Source organism: Sorex araneus, chromosome X (assembly GCF_027595985.1).
Source record: "Sorex araneus isolate mSorAra2 chromosome X, mSorAra2.pri, whole genome shotgun sequence".
Classification (NCBI taxonomy): Eukaryota; Metazoa; Chordata; class Mammalia; order Eulipotyphla; family Soricidae; genus Sorex; species Sorex araneus.
In genome coordinates this window covers 186,378,057-186,398,193 of record NC_073313.1, presented here as the reverse complement: position 1 = coordinate 186,398,193, position 20,137 = coordinate 186,378,057, and the positions used below count along the sequence as shown (strand labels likewise).

Genomic DNA, 20,137 nt, shown 5'->3' with positions numbered 1-20,137 from the left:
CACAGTTTATCAGCACCATAGAGACATTAATTTCAGTACAAATTTACTTTTGTCCTCTCACTTTTCCAAGTTTTCAGCAAAGATTCTTTCTCATTATTTATTCTATAATATTTCAGATAAAGATATAAAAGTCACTTTTGCCCTTATGGTTTCTGTATGAGCAGATCCTAGGCTAGGTGCTGAAAATACAGAGATGATTGCAAGAGTAATAAAGGGATAAGCTGATAGTTTACTTTTCAGCAGACTGGTTATCCATGTCAGGAGTGTATAAAGGAGGAAATTACTATAAATATAAAATAATATCCACTAATTACTCTTCTTGGCAGGAAGAGCTAACCACTGTGTTCCTCAGTAAAATTTTCCAAAGGATCCAAACAATACTACTGTTCACAGCCTTTGACCCTGAATTTTGTGAAAGCAAAACTATAGCTCTGTGTCTGTGTCTTCAAACATGACACCATGAGAGGCATGAAAGATATAACAGTGGCCATTTCAGGAATAAAGAAGTTATAAGATCTTTGATGTAGTCAGTTAACCCCTCTGATATTAAATATATTGTGTACGTGATACACACACAAATACACACTACCTGAGCATTGAACATTTTTCAAGGTGGGGAATCTGGATATGATATAGTTATTGGCTCAAACCTCCATAAATACAGCTTTGAGGTTGTGCAAAATTGAATATATTTGTCAATTTTCTATGTCTCAGAATAAAGAAAAAAAATGGTTCTTGAGGTAGTTTTACAAATGAATACAGGGAGTTGATATTTGGAACAAAGACGTGGATTGAACCCTGGAGTCTGACTGTTACTATCTCTATAACTCTGTGTGTTATTTAACCTCTCTAGACTTATCTCCCTCACTGTATGTTGAATAATTCATTGAATGATTATAACAGTATGATAGGAGAAATATGAAATATGGGCAGGGTGTAAGGAGGCTGAGACAATGGCCGAGTGTTTGAGGGTTGTGGAGAATCTGATGGAGGATGCAGGATTGAATTTTTGTTTGCATGAGACCTATAATTAACACATTTTTCCATACCAGTTTTTATTGAGGCATAATTTAAAAATTAATGATATAGTGCTTATATATGTATATATATTTTGCTTTATGGGTCACACCCAGCGATGCACAGGGTAAAATCCTGGCTCTGCACTTAAGAATTACTCCTGGCGGTGCTCAGGGGTACCATATGGGATGCTGGGAATTGAACCTGGGTCGGCTTCGTGCAAGGTAAATGCCCTACCCACTGTGCTATCGCTCTAGCCCCAACATAGTGCTAATACTTTTGTTTTGTACTTGCACTACTGATCTGCCTTTTCTACCTCAGAATGCCAAGATCACCTGATCCTGATGTCCACACTCTCCCTCCATTAGCATTCTCTATTTTCAATTCTTTAGACCCTGTCTCAAGTCTTATTTCCACTGAGGGTTGTCTATTCTCTTTTTCTGTTTATTTTTATTTTATTTCTTTCCTCAGATCTGAGTAGTATCTCATGGTGTATGTATACCATAACTTCTTTGAAGACATTTTTAAGTAAGCATCACATTTGATAATGACTGTGATATGTCACTTCTAAAAAACAAAACAAAACAAAGACCTTTCTCTCTCTCTCTCTTTCTCTCTCTCTCTCTCTCTCTCTCTCTCTCTCTCATTCTCTCTTGGAAAAGTGTATGAAGAGGCAGATATACAAAACATCCGCCTCTTCATAAACTTAAAACAGGTACACAATAAGGTAAACAAAAATTAAGTCCCTGTAGAATAAGGATTATATTTGTTGGGGGTCACATCCATCAGTGTTCATCAGGGCTTTGAGGATTTCTCCAGGCACTGTGCTCAGGGCTCATTTCTGGTGGTTTTTAGGGACCATATGCCATGTCTGGTATTTAAGTGTGGTGGGCCTCATGAAAGACAAGGACCTTAACCCTTATATCTCTCCAGAGCCTAAGGATTATTTTTATCTGGATGAAATTAAGAAGCACCAATAAAAAGAGTTTCTTGCCTTTCCCCTGTTTTACTAAAAGCAAGATATGAATTGCATAGGCATAGGTGTCATTCCTCCATGCTCTCTACTAAGAAGGATAGAAGTTCATAATACAAAGATAAAATGAAGCCTTTTTGGCATTGGAAGAATCTACATATCAAGTTCTACTAAATGCCCTTTACTCTCATCTTGGAAGTCTGAAACTGCTTTCTTTTGTCCTGTGATATCTCCATAAATTCATTGTACTTTAATGAAGATGATATAGAAATTAATTTAATCCTGGCTCTGGGAGCTCTTTAGTTTCTCTTGGGTAACTTCCATCCATATATATGCACATATATAAAAGTGTGCATATATTTATATATGTGCATATATTTCCTCTTGTGAGTATTTAATTTACTATAGAGACTTCAAGAACTCAAAACATTTTAAGGAAAAATCTTTTTACCTCTCAAAGACATGAAATAAAACTAGACCTCATACCCATCACTATTTTGTATAGCATGGTCTGGCAAAATAATTTTTCATTTTGTGTCCCCTGTTCATGGAAAGTCAGATGAATTTTACTTCATGAAAATAGAATGGACAGCTGGCAAATACTTTGTTGCTTATCAGCTGAAAGTTAGGTTTCTCTTGAGGAAAAGCTATTCTTAAATTAAAGTAAAAATATTTGAATGTCAAAACAGAGAAGAAACATAAATTAGATTACTGAGAGCAGTGTAAAAGTACTGAACTTTTCCAGAAATAATAGAGTGCCCCACTCATTATGGGCAATATCAAGTACTAGGATCAATGAATCACATTGTTGAGTCTACAGTATATTTTGTTCATTATAGTCAAATTTATCTGCTTCGTAGATAGCATCAATTCCATTTTGCATAAATAAAAGCTGACACTAGAAAAGAAGCAAAAAAAAAAAAAAGCACTGCAATCTACACTGGATTATAAACACTATGTCATACTGACTCCCAATGGCTTCCATTCTGTCCCCCAAAACACATTCCAAAACAGCTATGTCTATCCGCAGAGCCATTCTCAGGTAATAGTGAAATTACGTGTTTGTTTTTTTTTCAAGTGTATTTTGGAAATATGTCCAGTAGGACCTGACCTAAGGGCATAATGAACACCTTTCTTTACCTAGAAAATGGACTAATGCAAGGTATTTTAAACTTTCATGTGAATGTGTTTCCTTTCCAATCATCTGGATGTAGCTACTTTAGAATTTTTACTCTGATGGTTATAAGAGGCATAATTCTAATTAATGACTTTGAGGAAAAGAAGGATATATCTACTGTAGGATGCCATTTCAGTTTAAATCCACTTCATTTTAAACATACTTATATGGGGATGTACTTTGCTCTTAACCCCATAGCATAACATTTATGTCTTTATAAAAATGGCTTGATAAATTTATTAACAACAAATAAAATATCTCATTTTGTCTTAAATAACAACAAAAAAAATCTTTTGAAAATATCAGGTCTGTAAATATTTTAATTTTCTTAATATACAATATTTTTGTTTAGGAGAGTATATTTCCTTTGATCTGGGTTATGAAATGTACAAATAAACAATTAAATAAGTGGATTTAAAATATTTGTAAAATTTATACCACTTTTATTTCGAACAGTTTTATATAACTTAAAGGAAAAATTTAGGACTAGAGTATAAACAAGTTGGACAGTGAAATGTAATTAAAAAATTGTCACTCATTATCTTGTGATAATATGCCATGGCATTTGCTGCCTTAATGAATTAAAAGACCTTGGGTCTTATTTTTATTCAATTTACATTAAGCTATTATATCCATATTATTTAGTGGTTAGCATTCAACTTTAAATTTCAGAGTACGGACAAGTTAGATATGAGCGATCTTATTTCACAGAAAAGCCACAAAGCTTCCTCCCATTAATAGTCTAAATTGCTAGAGTAAAAGGAGGTTAAAACTACCAATTAAAGGTATCTCCTTCCTGGTATATATTGTGCTGTAACTGCAAAAGAAACACTTAGCTGCTTAGTGATTTGCAGGGGATTTGTACTTACATCCAGTCATGTCTTCCAGCTAGCTCTTTTCTTTCTTTCTAGAGCTCTCAAATTTCCAAGTTTCTGTTGCTAAGACATTACTTACTCTTTCAAGGGTATTTTATGCAATCACATCATTATTGTGATATGGCTAGTTCCCGCAATCAAAGTGGAAAGCATCCATTTAGACAGAGATAAATGAGACATTTAATGACAAGCATGCACCTTCATGGTCATGGTATAACAAAGGCAAGATTAGTAGGGTTGTTCACCCTTAATTTAAGAAATAAAGTGCATAGGCACTCTATAGCTCTTCCTGAATTTCCCAATGGGCCTTCCTCAATAAGAAGCAACTAGCAAGGTCAGGTTCTATCTCCCAGTAATTTCACCTCACCATTCATCTACTCCTACATGCTTCCAGAGTTATGTTATGGCTGGAGTGATAGTATAGAGGTTAAAATATTTGCCTTGTACATGGCTAACCTGAGTTTTATCCAGCATAGCTATGGTCCCCAAGCCTATCAGGTGTGATCCCTGAGCCCAGAGCGAGTAGTAAGCTTTGGGCACTACAGGGTGTGGGTCCAAAACAAAACAAGACAAAACAAATTAGTTATAATGTTAAAAACATTCCTCCATCAAAACAAGCCATACACACAGAGATATTGATCAAAGTTCAAGAAATTCTGATTACAGTGAATTTTAATAACATGTATGTAGGCTTCTAATTGGCACATTTTATTATATACAGTCTAAAGAGCTTAAGTAAACTTACTTATAAAAGTAAAGTTTATAAATAATAAGATCTACTGTTTGCTCCTAAAAATGCAAACTTAAATACATGTATGTGTTTTCAAGAGTGAAAAATCACATTTGATTTTTTCAATTTTAAAGTTGCACTTTAAAATAAATACTGTTTATTCAAATATACTACTGAAATGAATCAATATATATAGTACCTGAGGGGTTATCAACATATTTTGTACCTACAGAGATCAAACAGGAAATTCACAGACCTTAGGAATTCTAAGCATTAACCACATAGAACCAAAGTTTTGATAAAATTTTTGTGTGAGAGTGTTTATTCCTTAGTGCACATATATTTTAAAGTTGCTAAATGCCCTGTGGACATTTTTAAAATTTTGAATTGAATTATAAATTTGAATTTTTACAAATTTCTTGTAAACTAACTTATGCTTATGACCTTTTATGAAATTTGAATATTGTTCACTTAATGTGGAATAACTTAACTTTAAAGTTAATGGATTGTAATAGTTTATTTATGTGTGAAAACTTAATTGACATATCTGATTATACCATTTTGTACATAAAGATGCAAAGAGAAATTATAGTGATGAACCATTGACAAATCTGCAGAAGAAAACTCTCAGAAATAGAAATTTAATTACTATAATATTTATCTGGAAGAAACCAATCTGTAGGTATATTATCATTTTTTCAGAATAAATAATTTGCATTTTTATTTTGGAATAATTTATTGGCATCACTATATACAAATTGTTCAGCAGTAAAATATGTGCTATCTATATTTTGTTTATTATTTTGTTATAATTATTCTAAATATATCATATATAAAAGAGTTGTTATATAAAGAATCATATTCTGGTAGTAAATTCACCAAATAATTCAAATGATGAAGTGTAGAGAAATCAGAATTCTAATTGGGTAGTCATACCTAACAAGTGGTGGAAAGTAAGGCAGAAAATTTCTATTGGAGCAAAAGATCCACTAAAAATATAGGTACCATATATATAAAAAATATATAATTTATTACCTTAAGCTTTCCATGAAAATTATATAACAAATCCTATGCTGTGAATTTATAAAATAACATGTAAGATATATCCATGGATTAGATAAAAGACACTGAAGGAGATTCCCATGGGGAATTACAAAAAAGGTACCATCATTTAGAGACAGTGACTAAGAGATAATAATAAATTAAGCATTAAGAGAAGCTAAGCCCATCACTTGCTAACTTTATAGATGTCGAGATTATTTTGATAATACAAATATGCATTCATTGTTGATGACAAAAGATAAGACTAAAACTTTTGTTGATCATCATATTAAATTCATAAAGAGGGCACTTACAGCTTATTTCAAGTCGAATGAAATCTTTAATGCCAAGGTTTTCTAGAAAAACTCCAGATAAAGCTGTAGTTTTAAAAAAGAAGGAAATATCAGCACTGAATTCAGCATGGAGTGTAGGAAAGTTGAGGTACGAGGCTTCTGTATAGAATGAGACTGCATTCCAGAAGTGTCCTGCAAAGGAGAAAAAATCTTTTAAGATTGATTCGTTGTCTTATGGTGAGTTACAGGAAGGCAAAGCTATGTGGATAGTTTTAAAGAATAGGGAAAACTGCAGTGGGAGGGAGGGAGGAAACTTGTGCTTATGTAATACAGAGAGAAAGCTTTAGATTTACTACTCACGGTCGCCATAGCAACGCAATGGACCAATTCTCCAAGCAGCTTCTGAGTTTGTTCTGTTGGTATCAGTGATAACTATCTGAGTGACAGGCAAGTGGTCTTTGAAGGAGAGAAATCCAGTATCATTTGTCCTGCAAAACACATATTTAAGAAAAATAAGAGGAGAAATGTGAATAATATAGGGACTCTCTCAAGACTCATTTTTGTCTTTTCAAAAATAATTTGGTGGTGGAAGTGGAGGGCTAGGGAACAGAAAACAGAATTCCTTTCATTTCATAATTGTTTGTGAACTGCTAGAATGCCAGGTACTAAAACTATGGCCAGATTCTATTAATAAGGACATTCTACTTTTCCCTTAAGTATTTTCAGAAACATACAGATAGTTTACAGACCTGGCTGTTACTTGCAGCCAGGTCTGTAAGCAAAGAGTACCCCAACTGCCCAATGCAGAACTGATGCAACTTTAAACATTGCCTTTCTTTCTATAAAGAGATCAGCTATCTCTGTAACTAACTTGAAATAGGCATCTCAATTCCCACTTGAAATCACTCCAAGGGCTTGTTTCAGCCATCTGCCAACAGGTTTTAATCGGCTTACAACGTTTCTTATCACCTTTTGACTCCAGCTAAAGAATAAGTCTTTATAGTTACTATTTTGTTACATCTCATTTTGTTTTTAATTTGAAAAATCCTGATTGTTAAGGACTCTGATTTTGTATTTGTTAATTATGCAAATGATTAACTGACTAAGCATTCTTCGATGGAAAAGTACAAAATGAATAGTGCTAATTGTGTTTCTCCCCTTTTTAAATTGTGTTTTTGGACTCATGGCGCGGTTCATACCTTCTAATTGAGAGCAAAATCAATGTAGATTAAGAACTGGTGTTGAGTGAATGACTATTTTGAAGAGAAATATATTCTGGTATCAGCATATTTTTTTCTCACACAACATTCCTATGCAGTCAGTGTTATTCTCATTCACAAATAAAGGGACTAAGGAGTCAGCATTGTTAAATACCTTTGCGGTCACATTTCAGAGGGACAGGGGAATGACCCATTCTTGATATGTATCCTATATCTAAATTTAAAAAATAATGAGTACATTTTTTAACATTTTACATCAGCCTGTAAATGCATACTAGGAACAAAAAAAGAATATATGCATTCTAGTTTTTACTCTGTGGAAAGAAGCACAAAGCATATAACAACATTCTAAATCATGTTGCATTTCATATTCATTTACATTTTATTTGCAAGTATAAATTTAAAGATAAAATATCATATCCCAATTTTCAAATGTTTATAGAATGGCAAAGACCAATTAGAAGGATGAGAGTTTTAAGAACATAATTTTGAAGCACACACATTTGCTTTGTAATCCCCAGGACCCTAGCAAGCTTAGTTTGGGTAAATAATTTATATCTTAAGTTCCCCACTGTTCTCAATTTTAAAAATGAAGATAATGTCTGTATCATAGTGTTATTGATGGGATTAAATGAGATTATATAGTCACTTAGCATGGTGCCTGATGAATGGTAAATGCTCAAAATTGGTAGTGGGGCACTCATTGTAATTCTTATGTTTATCCCTGAACCACTCTCAGCCTCAGGGAAGTCAATTCATCTTTCTATGCAAGTAGCTTTAGTTCTTTCTGTATTGGAAATCTCACACTAAGCAACACACTGTGGAAAATTAAATGTTAATATTTATTACCCAACTCATGAGATTAGGAGAAAAATGTATCAATTCATCTTTTTTACAAATAAATGGTTTATTCACCTGCATGCATACCCCAACAGATCTATTAACCAAAAAAGTAAATAACACTGTATAATTTGAGCACCTCTACTCAGTTGCCATTCAGAGGACCATAATATGATTTTTTGTTTGTATTTGAAAGCATATATACAGATGGAACAGAGTAAAGCATAAGTTTTATATTATTTTTCAAGCAGGGATTTCTAAACAAATTCAATAAAGACTAAAGACCAAACCAGATCCTTTGCTAAATAAACTATATTTCTCTGTATTTATTCTTTATATCTATTTTCATTTTCATGGTAAAACTGTTTGATTCTGAAGTCTCTCCATCATTGCTGACTACTAACTACCTAACATACCATGACATCTTGTCTACATCAATTTTATGTCCTTATGTTAAGGTGTAGGAGATATAAACAACACCCTAAGAAAAAAAACGTTTCAAACAAGAAAGTAAAAAGTGCTTTCTGTGAGAGTGAAATTTGATTAATCATATCACCGAAAATAACTTTTTGGAAGAAATTTTAAGGAAAAAAATAAGTAAAAGAAACTCTTCTCTAATGTCACTCATATAAAAGACACACAAACAAAATCAAATTCTTTCTGGGGCCAAGGACACAATAAAAATGAATGACACCAACTTGTGTTCAATGATAAATGGAACCTGACACAAGGTTTCAGTGTCAGGAAAGAGAAGAGAGAGAGGAGAAAGAGGACAGAGCAAGGAAGAAATAAAGAAATCTCAGAAGATTTGGTAGAAATGGGTTCCTTTTCTAAATAGGGGAAGAACCAGCTTTTAGTAATAATAGCCAATTATGAATGTAAGACCAATGGTCATTGGGATAGACAAAATAAAACTAAGAATCCTCAGATCTTTGCAATATAAATAAAACTCTTTATAAAAAGAAATGGGGACAACCAACATTATACAGACCAAATAAACTGCTGAGAGCTCTGTTCTATATTTTGGCATCTCAGACCTAGGAAGGTCCTTTTCATATTAATTTATGCTTTTCAGGTCACATTGAGAATGTATCTGTTTCTTATTCAATTTGTGATTGTCAGGTGTAATAAAACATTTCAAAGCATTAAGTGGTGAAACATTTGTTGGTGAGTGGTTGAGAACTTTAGCCAAAATAAACAAAGAGTAAAAAGATACAAAATATTGTGGTACTTATTATTAGTAGGTAATTTACCCTGTTGAGTTGAACATTAAATACTTTTCTTTAGTTTGAATTTTTCTTCTTAATGGCAAATATTTCACAAGCATTCTCTTCCCTTGGAATAATATACTAAGAATTTCCTTGAAGTTCAGGCATGTACTTCATAAAGAAGAGCCAATTATGTTTAAGAGGGAGAATAATTTCAGTAGAATAAGACTGATATAGGTTAAAATCATGTGACTATAAACACTGTTTTCATGAGACCAATGATGTAACTCTGGGTCTCAGGTTTTTTTTATTTTTCATATGGGAATAATAATAATAATTAGCAGTATAATGTGAAGAATATACATATAAAACAGTAACTTAAATAGTTAAAAATTTAAACTAAAGGCAGAAATTGAAAGGTGAACTAAAATGCTACTTAAAATTAAAAGTAAACACCACATTTTGGGCATGGATTAGCAGGTTCCTTGGAGACTGCAACTTATGGAAGTTTTAAGGACACAAGAAATAGACATGTGGTCCCCAAGAAACACTCACATATTAGTAGAACAATTCTCAAGAGCAAAATTGTGGGCCAGAACTAGTCAATTTGGTTCCTTTTCAGCGGAACTATATGAATCCTGTGGTTTTACCAACTTTAGCCACTATAGAGTATATTAAGAATTGTTTTATTTACTGTATTTTTAAAGGTATATTTAAAAAGTCACATTCATCGATTCATTTTCATTAGCCAATTTTGGTTAGGGTTGGAGTGATAGCACAGCAGGTAGGGCCTTTGTCTTGCATGCGGCCAACCAGGGTTCAATTCTTCCATCCGTCTTGGAGAGCCTGGCAAGCTACCGAGAGTATCCCGCCCTCATGGCAGAGCTTGGCAAGCTACCTGTGACATATTCGATATGTCAAAAACAGTAACAAGTCTCACAATGGAGACGTTATTGGTGCCTGCTCGAGGAAATCGAAGATCAATGGGTTGACAGTACTACAGTGCTAATTTTGGTTAACTTATGATCTTTAAACTTTCCACAGAACAGTTATTTGAGTGCTTCATCTTATTATGTGAATATTTTACTTGCTTTGCTTATTTTTAGCCACACCCTGAAGTCCTCAGCACTTACTCTAGGCTCTGAGCACAGAGATCCCCAGTGGTGGAAAGTGGGGAAATGTTTGGCATGCTGAGGATTGAATCCAGATAAGCCTTGTACAAATCAAGAGCCCTCTCCCCTGTACTATCTCTCCGACCCCTATTATGATACATTTTCCCCTTTTGGGGGGTCACACTCAGCAGTGCTCAAGGCTTATTTCTGGCTCTGCACTCAGGGTTCCCTTCTGGTAAACTCAGGAGGGGACCTTGTGGGGTGCTGTGATCAAAACCAGGTCAGCCATGTGCAAATGCCCTACACACTGATCTCTCTCTGTTCTCTTTTTTTACTATAACTGTTTCTCTTTCAGTCACCCAAAAAGCAATGGAAATATTGTGCATAAATGAGGGAATTAGAAAAAGAAACACAGAAGTCACAATCTTAACTTTCTCTGAAGCATTGGTGTAAATATCTGTGAATAATTCTCAAGAAATGGTAATTCTAAATTCAACAACAACAAAAAATCACCTACAGCAGTAGATAGAGGTCATGAAGCTCAAAAATAGATCCAGGTTGTTTTCTTTGCAGACAAATGAAATGTAAGCATTAACTATGGCCAAATATAAACATTTGTGTCAGGAGATCACATTCATTCAGTTGCATTCCACATGAAGAAACCATATATATTTTTAGTTATTAGTATAAGAAAGACAAAGGGCAAAAAAAATAAAATTCAGTTTTCGCTTATTTTACAAAAAAATCCACAACTGTGTTTCTTCTAGGAATCTGAAACCAGATTGCTCTTTTAAAAAAAGATAATATGTATATATATGCATATATATGTCTTGAAATAGGGACACAGTCCGAATATATCTGGTTACCTTTAGTATTAAGAAATAAAAGTGAGGGGCCCCAAAGATACTATAGTGGGTAGGACGCTTGCTTTTCATGTGGTTGACCTGAGTTTGATCTCCAGTGCGACATTTGTTCCTGGAATTTCTGTCAGGAGTGATTCCTGAATACAGAGCTAGTAGTAGGCCATAAGAATTTTAAAATTATGATATTGATTTAAATATTCTACCATAGGTGAATGCTTTTATGAGAGGAAATACTCAAAAAAAGATGCTCTGATTGTGAAAAGAAAGAGACATTCAATAGTGACATAATAGTTATCACTTAAGACTGTCATCAATAAAGATACAGGATTCAAGAAATTATTTAGATTATTAAGTTAAAATTAGTGGACTGTATCAAACACAGTAGTGATTCAAAGTCACATGGATGATGATGACTCTCAAGAATATCTCTAATTTTCTGGAACAAAATGGCTTTTCATGACCATTAACTTCAAATTTCACAAAAACTCAAATTCCTTAAAAAAAATCGCCACACATTCAAAATCTTTCCATTTTCTTTGAATTTCTTTTTAATCTTAACTTTTGGTGTAATTCTTTCTTCCATTTATTCACTTATTGACTGTGTAATTCTTTTTTTCCTCACTGTAGAACAGGTAAATGTTTTGTAGACAATAACCTCAACACTAATTAGAAATCTGGCAGGATGTTTAAACTGTGAGAACACCCAAGGTGACTTGCTTCCTCTTAGCTTGAGGAACTCTGTTTATCCGTGACTATATTTTATTCTGCATTTTAAATTCCATTTTATCTGTGGTCTCAAGACACTTTCTCTACTTGTTTACTTCTCCCTTCATCCTGCACTTTCAATTTTTTCCTGTTTCCTGTATTTGTCTGTTACTTGCTTTACATGGTTAAGGGTACTTCAACGCAAGTTGTCAGTCTAATTATTTCTTTTCCTTGCAGAACTGTGCACTTTTCTCATCCTTCTCTAGGGTCTTTTCCTGTTCCATTTATTATAATTAAGCTTTTTCTCCTTCACTCCTCTAAACCGTTTCTAACAGAATTACTATTTTTCATGAAATAGCCATCTCTTAACTTATTTTATTTTATTTGAGTATTTGATGTCTCCTCTCATGGTATATAAAATGTGTGTGAGCATACAGGCATGCATACATATAGACATGAAATTTTCCTGAAAAATGTATGTATATGTACATATATATACATATATATATTTAACATTTTATTGAATCACTGTGACATAGACCCTTACAAAGCTGTTGATGATTGGATTTCAGTCATACAGTATTCCAACACCTATTCCTCCATATTTTTTCAATTGTTCACTAACCTCTCTTGAAGTCAACAAGTATCTTTAACACTTCACTCAAGCCTGGCCACTTCTCACGTTTTCTAGAGATCAATGATCATGTTTACTATTACTCAACTCTCAGTGACATATGATTTGGTCCTGTAGTTGGGCTATACAGATGGCAGTCTTGTTTTTCTTCCTTTCATGTTTTTCTTAATCATTCTTGATTAACTTCCACCAATCTGACCCTTTATTGTGCCTTTCCCTGCAACTGCCTTATCTTCATCTCCTTCTAGCCTGAGCCTTGTTACCTAACTCCTCCCTGCTGCTAATTTCTTCGCTGTCTTCTTTTCTCTCATTTTCTTCTTTTTTTTTTTTGCTTTTTTGGTTCACACCTGACGATGCACAGGGGTTACTCCTGGTTCTGCACTCAGGAACCACTCTGGCAGTCCTCAGCGGACCATATAGGATACTGGGAATCGAGCCCTGGTCGGCTGCGCGCAAGGCAAACACCCTACCCGCTGTGCTATCACTTCAACCCCACTCTCATTTTTTTATACTACTTCTATAAAAATATTTAGAAATGTGAAGCATGCTTCATATTCTATTGCTCAAAAATGTTTTCTATTTTTAAATTAAGATAATGTGACTTACAGTATTGTTGATAATATTTTTTTTATATAATTGCAGTGCTACTTCGCCACTCCTCTATCAAAAAGTCAGTAACTTTCTACTTCTGTACCAGATCTTTCTCTACCTATCTCAACACCAACACCAACATTGAAAAATGAGTACACTCTTCTATTGATAGGATCTACCTCTTTGAAGGCTCTTTAGTCCCTAGTTTTATTTATTTATTTCCACTTATTATCTGATGTTTTTATTTTTCCTTTGAACTCTCTTCACTTAACAGGGGAACTCACTTCACTTAACACTTCACTTTTCTTTGAACTCACTTTACTTAACAATTTAATCCAGGTTGCAGTGAACTGAAGGATTTAATCTTTTTCCATAGCTGGAATAGTATTCCATTGTGCACACATACTATAACTTCATTGTCTACATCTGTTATTTTGTACTTGGGTTGATTCTAGATTTTAGCAATTGTGAATAATTCTATGACAACATAGGTATGTACATATCCTTACATATAAATGTGTTAGTGTTCCTAGCAATCAAGAGCAGACTCACTGGAACAAATAGAAGGACACATAACAGTCTTTCTTTAGTTTTTTTTCATGTCTCCACACCATTTTCCATAAACTCATCTAGACAACAGTTCCTCCAACTGTGAATGAAAATCCCTTTTCCATCACATCTTTGACAATTCTACATCTTACAGTGTTCAAGTTCCAAAATATTTAACACAGTAGAATAAAAAGTCAAATGTAATTTTAAATCATAATTGCCTTTTACATAGAGGAATTATTTTCAAAGAAAATGATTCATTAGTTTGAGGCACTGCTAACATTTGAGATTGCAATTACTAAAAACTACTGGATTGCTTAGGAATTCACTCACTGGAGCTGAGCATGGGTGATGCCTTTGTCATTTCTTTTCAGGAATAGCATAAAAATGGAGATATAGGTCAAATTTTCTTTAATTCTCAGAACTACTCTAAATGATGCTATTATAATTATTGCATCTTCTCTGTACAAGAGAGTGTCATAAGGTTCAGAATGGTGCAAAACTTTTCAGAGTATATCAGCTGCCAATGGAAAGATCAGAATTTGAAACTTCTATCAGTAAAGAAATTCTTATTCTTTACTTTCTGTAACCACTATGCTCTACTGTCAACTTTTAGTTTCATTCCTATATAACAGCTCTCTCACAAGCTGAGGCTGTTGTTTTCTACACATAGCTATAACTTCTCTGGGAATCAATGGAATAACAGTGCCAGATGTCAAGTCCTTGAGCTGTCTTCAAGGTTCCTCGGCTGACCATCCCCATTCAGTTCACACAAGCTTTCTTCACACAAGACACACTTCAATTGATTAGGTTTCAGCTTACTAATTTGCAATCATTTTCCAGCCCTGCATTCCTTGAGATTACACGAGGGTCACCTTGACAAGAGTTCTGGTAGTCTACAGACTCTTCAGTTATACATTTACAAGCAATCTCTTGGTTTATTACTATCAAATGCAGACTCATCCATTACATGGTGATTTTTAGAAGTGAAATTTAGAAGCAGCAGTTTTTGGGAACAAGAGACCATAAATGTTCTTTGCCTATTACACACAGATTTTGAGGGATGAATGGCATTTTAAGTTATGCTGGCATGGTACTTATTTTATTATCAATTATAATGTACATGCATCTACATTCTTTTTTGTAGAATTACTTTTCATCTGCCAACCAACTATTTTTTCTTATACGTAATGTAAAGATGGAGGAAAATAAAAATGATGGTAAACAAGAACAAATTATTAGATACAAATGTTGTATGTAAAAATTGTTATCAACTCAGTTATACCTTCATATATGTACAAGTGCATATTAATTATTAAATGTAATACATTATCTTTTAATTTAGAGACTAAATAAATTTTATTTTTAGGTTATAACTGTAAAATATAGGATATAATTATCTTATTATGAAATGAAATGCTATTTATAGATAAAATACATAGAAAATTAAAGTGATATTGGCTAAAATAACCACATTTATATGAGCTTAAAGCAGTTCATATGTTTGTTCATGGCATTTTCATAAAAACCTACAGGCTATATTTGCAAAGGTAATTGAACTGCTTTTTCCCCCCTTTTTCTTTAAAATTGATAAATATTATATTTAAAAAGGCAAACACCCTATGATTTGTGTAAAACTATTCAAGAGTGCGGTCATGAACCTCAGAATGAGCCCAGGTAGAATCAAATGAAAATATAAAGAGAATGAACTGAGAAGAAGCACAAAAGTAGTAATATAATCATCAGGAGCTATATCCTGAAGCCAAATCAGTCTCAAAAAGTGGAGTAGATAAAGATTATAATAAATGTCTCCATGTAAAGTCTTGTTCTGATTTTACTCAGATCTACATACCCCTATGTAATGTACCCTTCTTAAGGAAAGGGTCATTTCACCCCACAGAGTAAGGGTGGCCAATTCTGTACAGTTTCCACTGTATTATATGCAAAATCCTGATTCTCTTCAGTAATTTTAGTGGCCAACATAAAGAGAGAAAACAGATAGCTTCATAATATCTAAACTAGAAGTTCATTCAATAAATACTATCAATTCATTACAGCATTTTCAGATGATTGAAAAATAAACTAGAAAGAAAACATTTCTTATAAAGAAATGTTAAAATAAGTTAAAATAGAATCATACAAAGGAATATTTTATAGCCATAAAAATGGATAACGTATTAATTTTCACACCAATTTAATGTAGCAAGTAAAGGATCTCCAAGATATTTTATGTGGGAAAGGAAACAGCACAGTAGTATTTTAATGTAATTAACGAGTTTGAGTGACAAATGAATAAGCCTATGTATTAAGGAATATATATTCATAGAAAGGTATTTATAACTAGAAGTTATAACCTTTTCCTCATGGTGGCCTTCTTCCAATCTCGTTCCCTTCCTGTGACTTCTAGTCCTATGGATTGTTCTCCCAGTCTTATTCTATGGTCCCTCAGTTATGAAATTTCCACCTGTGGCCCCTTAAAATGCCCTGAATTGAACTGCCAGAAGGGGGCTATAATACACAACTGAGGAACAATGGCCTACATCTTTGTTTACAAAATGCAGTTATTTGTAATAAAGCATTTTGTAGCTATTTTCCAGAACTAGCAGATCTTAAATTGTTTATAATGTTTTCCCAAAAGATACTAGGATGTTGCATTATTAAGTAAAATGAAACAAACCAGAAAAAACAAAACCTCCATAGTAATAACCTTAGCAACAAATAAACTGCTTCCCTTTTACAATGGTGCCAGGTGATAGTGATATGATATGTTGACTGAATTATCAACCTTTGGCTATGGGTTCCTTTCTTTCACTTTAGAACTGTTCCGTTTTATCTTTCTTAAATATACAATGCTTTATATTCTTTCCATCCAGATATATCACATAACATTCTATGCAAAAGCACGCTAAAATAAAGTCATAAAATTATTATTCCAGAATATAAATTTGAAATGCAAATTTAATAAAAAACAGCATAACTTGCAAGTGGTGTGTGTATTTGGCCAGAGAGAATAGAGACAAATGAAATGATACCATTCATGCATCTTCTTAGACATTAACCTGCTAATACATGAAGGACCTACTATGTGTCAACCATATTTCTTTATAACAAAAGGTACTGGTCGATTACTTTGCTAAATATAGATACATGGAGGAATTCAGGACTAAGAAAGAAAAAATTCACATATATCATTTATAATTTTTGTTGCCTAAGGGCAATGGCACTTCCCAAACTCAATAAATAGTGGAATAATTCATAAATATATTAAAGAATAATAAATTTCAACCAGTAGATATTGTACAGTTATATTTTAAAATAAGAGATAGAAAATGACTTGTGTTTAAAGGTAATCTTTATCTCAGGCTTTAGAATTCCCATCCCATCTAGAATTCTAGCAGTTATAAGATACCTTATGATGCAGTCCAAGAATTTCAATGCTGAAGACATTAGGGAAATTTTTTAAAAATCTAAAAAAATAAAAGGAAAACAGCACACACTTTGAAAAATCCTTAGATAAATCCTATATCCCTGTAATGAAAATTGTTTCATAAAAGCTCATGTTAAAGGAATAATGGCCTTTGAGAAAGGCATATTCTTTGACTGCATTAGACAGGCATTTGCAGAGAAAAAGTGAAAACAACTGTAGAAAAAGATAACTTTTGGAACAGACAAATCAATTCTAAGTACTTTTTGATAGCCAGGAAGAAATAAATCTGCAGTAAAGCATATATGATCAACTTGGGTAAATATTTCTTGAGCAACTGTGAAAGATGTATACAAGCTAAAAATGTTATGAAAACAAGCAGTTCAGGAATAGGTATGGGGAAAAGGGGCCCTCATTCACTGCTGGTGGGTGGGAGTATGGCTATGTAAACATCTTTTTAAAAAAATATTGAATCACTGTGAGATAGTTACAAGCTTTCATGTTTGGGTTACAATCACACAATGAACAAACACCTATCCCTCCACCAGTGCACATTTCTCAGCACCAATATCCCCGGTTTACCCCCGTTATCCCACCCTCCCCCTGACTCTTTGCAAGACAATAGTCCCCATACTCTCTCTCTATTTTTGGGCATTATGGCTTGCAACACAGACACTGAGAGATCGTCATGGTTGGCCCATTATCTACTTTCGGCACACATCTCCCATCCCAACTGGTTCCTCCAGGCATGATTTTCTTAGTGATCCCTTCTCTATTCCATCTGCCTTCTCCCCTCTACTCATGAAGCAGTCTTACAGCTATGGGGCAATCAACCTGGCCCTTGTATCTACTGTCCTTGGGTGTCAGCCTCATATGATGTTATTTTATACTCCACAAATGAGTGCAGTCTTTTATAAACTTTTTGGAAAACAGTATGGGCACATCTCAAAAATCTAGGAACTGCCAGCGATTCCACTCTGGGCATCCACCCGAAGGGTCTAGAAGCTCAATTTCGAAAAGACTACGAAGCTTTTAGAAAAGATGCAATCATGAAATTTGCATATAAGTGGATCAACATGGAAAGTATCATGTTCAGTGAAATGAGTCAGAAAAAGAGGGACAGACATAGAAAGATTATACTCATCTGTGGAATATAAAGTAATAGAATGGGAGACTAACACCCAAGAATAGTAGAGATAAGGAACAGGAGTTGTGCTCCACAACATGGAAGCTGGCTTCACATTCTGGAGTAAAAGACAGCTCAGATAGAGAAGGGACCAAAAAGTAAAGGGTGCTAGGAGGGTCTGCTCAGGATAGTAGATGCAGGCTGAAAATAGACTATGACCAATCATGATGGCCACTTAACACCTCTACTGCAAACAACAACACCCCAAAAGAGAGAGAGAACAAAAGGGAATGCCCTGCCACAGAGGTGGGGTGGGGTGAGGGAAATGAGGGGGGTGAGTGGGAGGGATACTGGCATCACTGGTGGTGGAGAATGGGTACTAGTGAAGACATGGGTACTCGATCATTGTATGGCTGAAATACAAGCATGAAAGTTTGTAAGTCTGTAACTGTACATCATGGTGATTCATTAATAATCTTTTTTAGAAACGAAAAGACAGCTACAGTCCTATGTGAATTGCAGCACTATTCACAGTAGGCAAAATATGAAAACAATCCAGGTGTCCAAGAACAGATGACTGGATGAAGAAACTGGCACATATACATAAAGAAATACTACTTGGCTATAAGAAAAAAATGAAAACAAGAAATTTCTGCCACATGGTTGGAGCTCAAGAATATCATGCTAAATGAAGTTAATCAGAAAGAGATGAGTAACATAGAATGATATCTCTCATATGAAGGACATGAACTAACAGAATAGGGGAAAAACAAATGCCCCAATGCCAAGGAAATAGATCTTATCCAATAGGAAACTTATTATGGTGGGTAGGGGCAGGCTACACTTAGGTACACTGAGACAATAGTGGAGGGAAGCGGACACATGGGTGGAGGGTGTCATGCTAGAATAATTCTGTATGAAATCCTACTAATTTGTAAACCACAGGGAGCACCCCCTACTCATACACACAAAAGACAGAAAATAATATGTCCAATAGAAGTCATTCACCTATTGTTTATTCATAGATTCCGTGTTGTTTGTAACCTAATGTGGTAAGAGAAATCTAGGTATGGAGCATGGTGACAAGCGCTGGAGCAGATAAGAACCAACCTTGCAAGGCAGTCCTGAAGAGAGACCCTGAGGAAAGAAATATCTGGGCAAAGTTGGCACGAACAGGGTTTCAGCACCAGGTGTCCAACCTTGAGCCTCATTCAACCTCTTAGTCACATGCGCCCAAGACATGTATGTTTAGCAAGTCATCCATTGAACCACAGCATCTAGCCTTGAATAGGATTGGACCGGGACAAAGCAGAGTAGGAAAGGTGATAGGCTAATAATGCTGAACTTTATGTGATCGATCCTTCCTGTAAGCCAAAACCCTCTATATATTATTTGGCAATAAGTATATTTAGCAATACAGTGCCATTGGCTGCTCCCAGAGGGAGTTTCTCTGAGCGCCCATCATCCTTTGCTCCGCGTCTGCCCAGACCCAGTGCACAACATGTCTGGGGACGTCGGGAAAAAAACTGTACCCCGACATCTAGGGATAGAAAATCGTTTGAAGATCCAGGACGCATATGAACTTTGCTCATTGGGATGATCAGCTGACGAGAATTTAAACTTTACACAATGATTTCCCTATTTATAACTCTATCTCTTTATAAAAGGTCAATGAGGCCAAAAGACCAAGAATAGAGTTATTAAAAATCAAATAAAAATGTCTGCACTTTCTTATGAATAAATAAAGAAATCTACTTCT

At 34.3% G+C, this 20,137-nt stretch overlaps 1 protein-coding gene across 1 annotated transcript in view; it reads right to left on the bottom strand.

Annotated features, from left to right (window-relative positions):
• CNTNAP5 (contactin associated protein family member 5) overlaps positions 1-20,137 on the bottom strand; it is a 932,137-nt gene that overhangs the window by 138,269 nt on the left and 773,731 nt on the right. Inside the window, exons 15-16 of the mRNA XM_055120538.1 lie at positions 6,467-6,594; positions 6,128-6,298 (exon numbers count right to left, since the gene is read on the bottom strand). Coding sequence (XP_054976513.1) covers positions 6,128-6,298; positions 6,467-6,594 — 299 coding nt within the window. The remainder of the gene's footprint in view (positions 1-6,127; positions 6,299-6,466; positions 6,595-20,137) is intronic.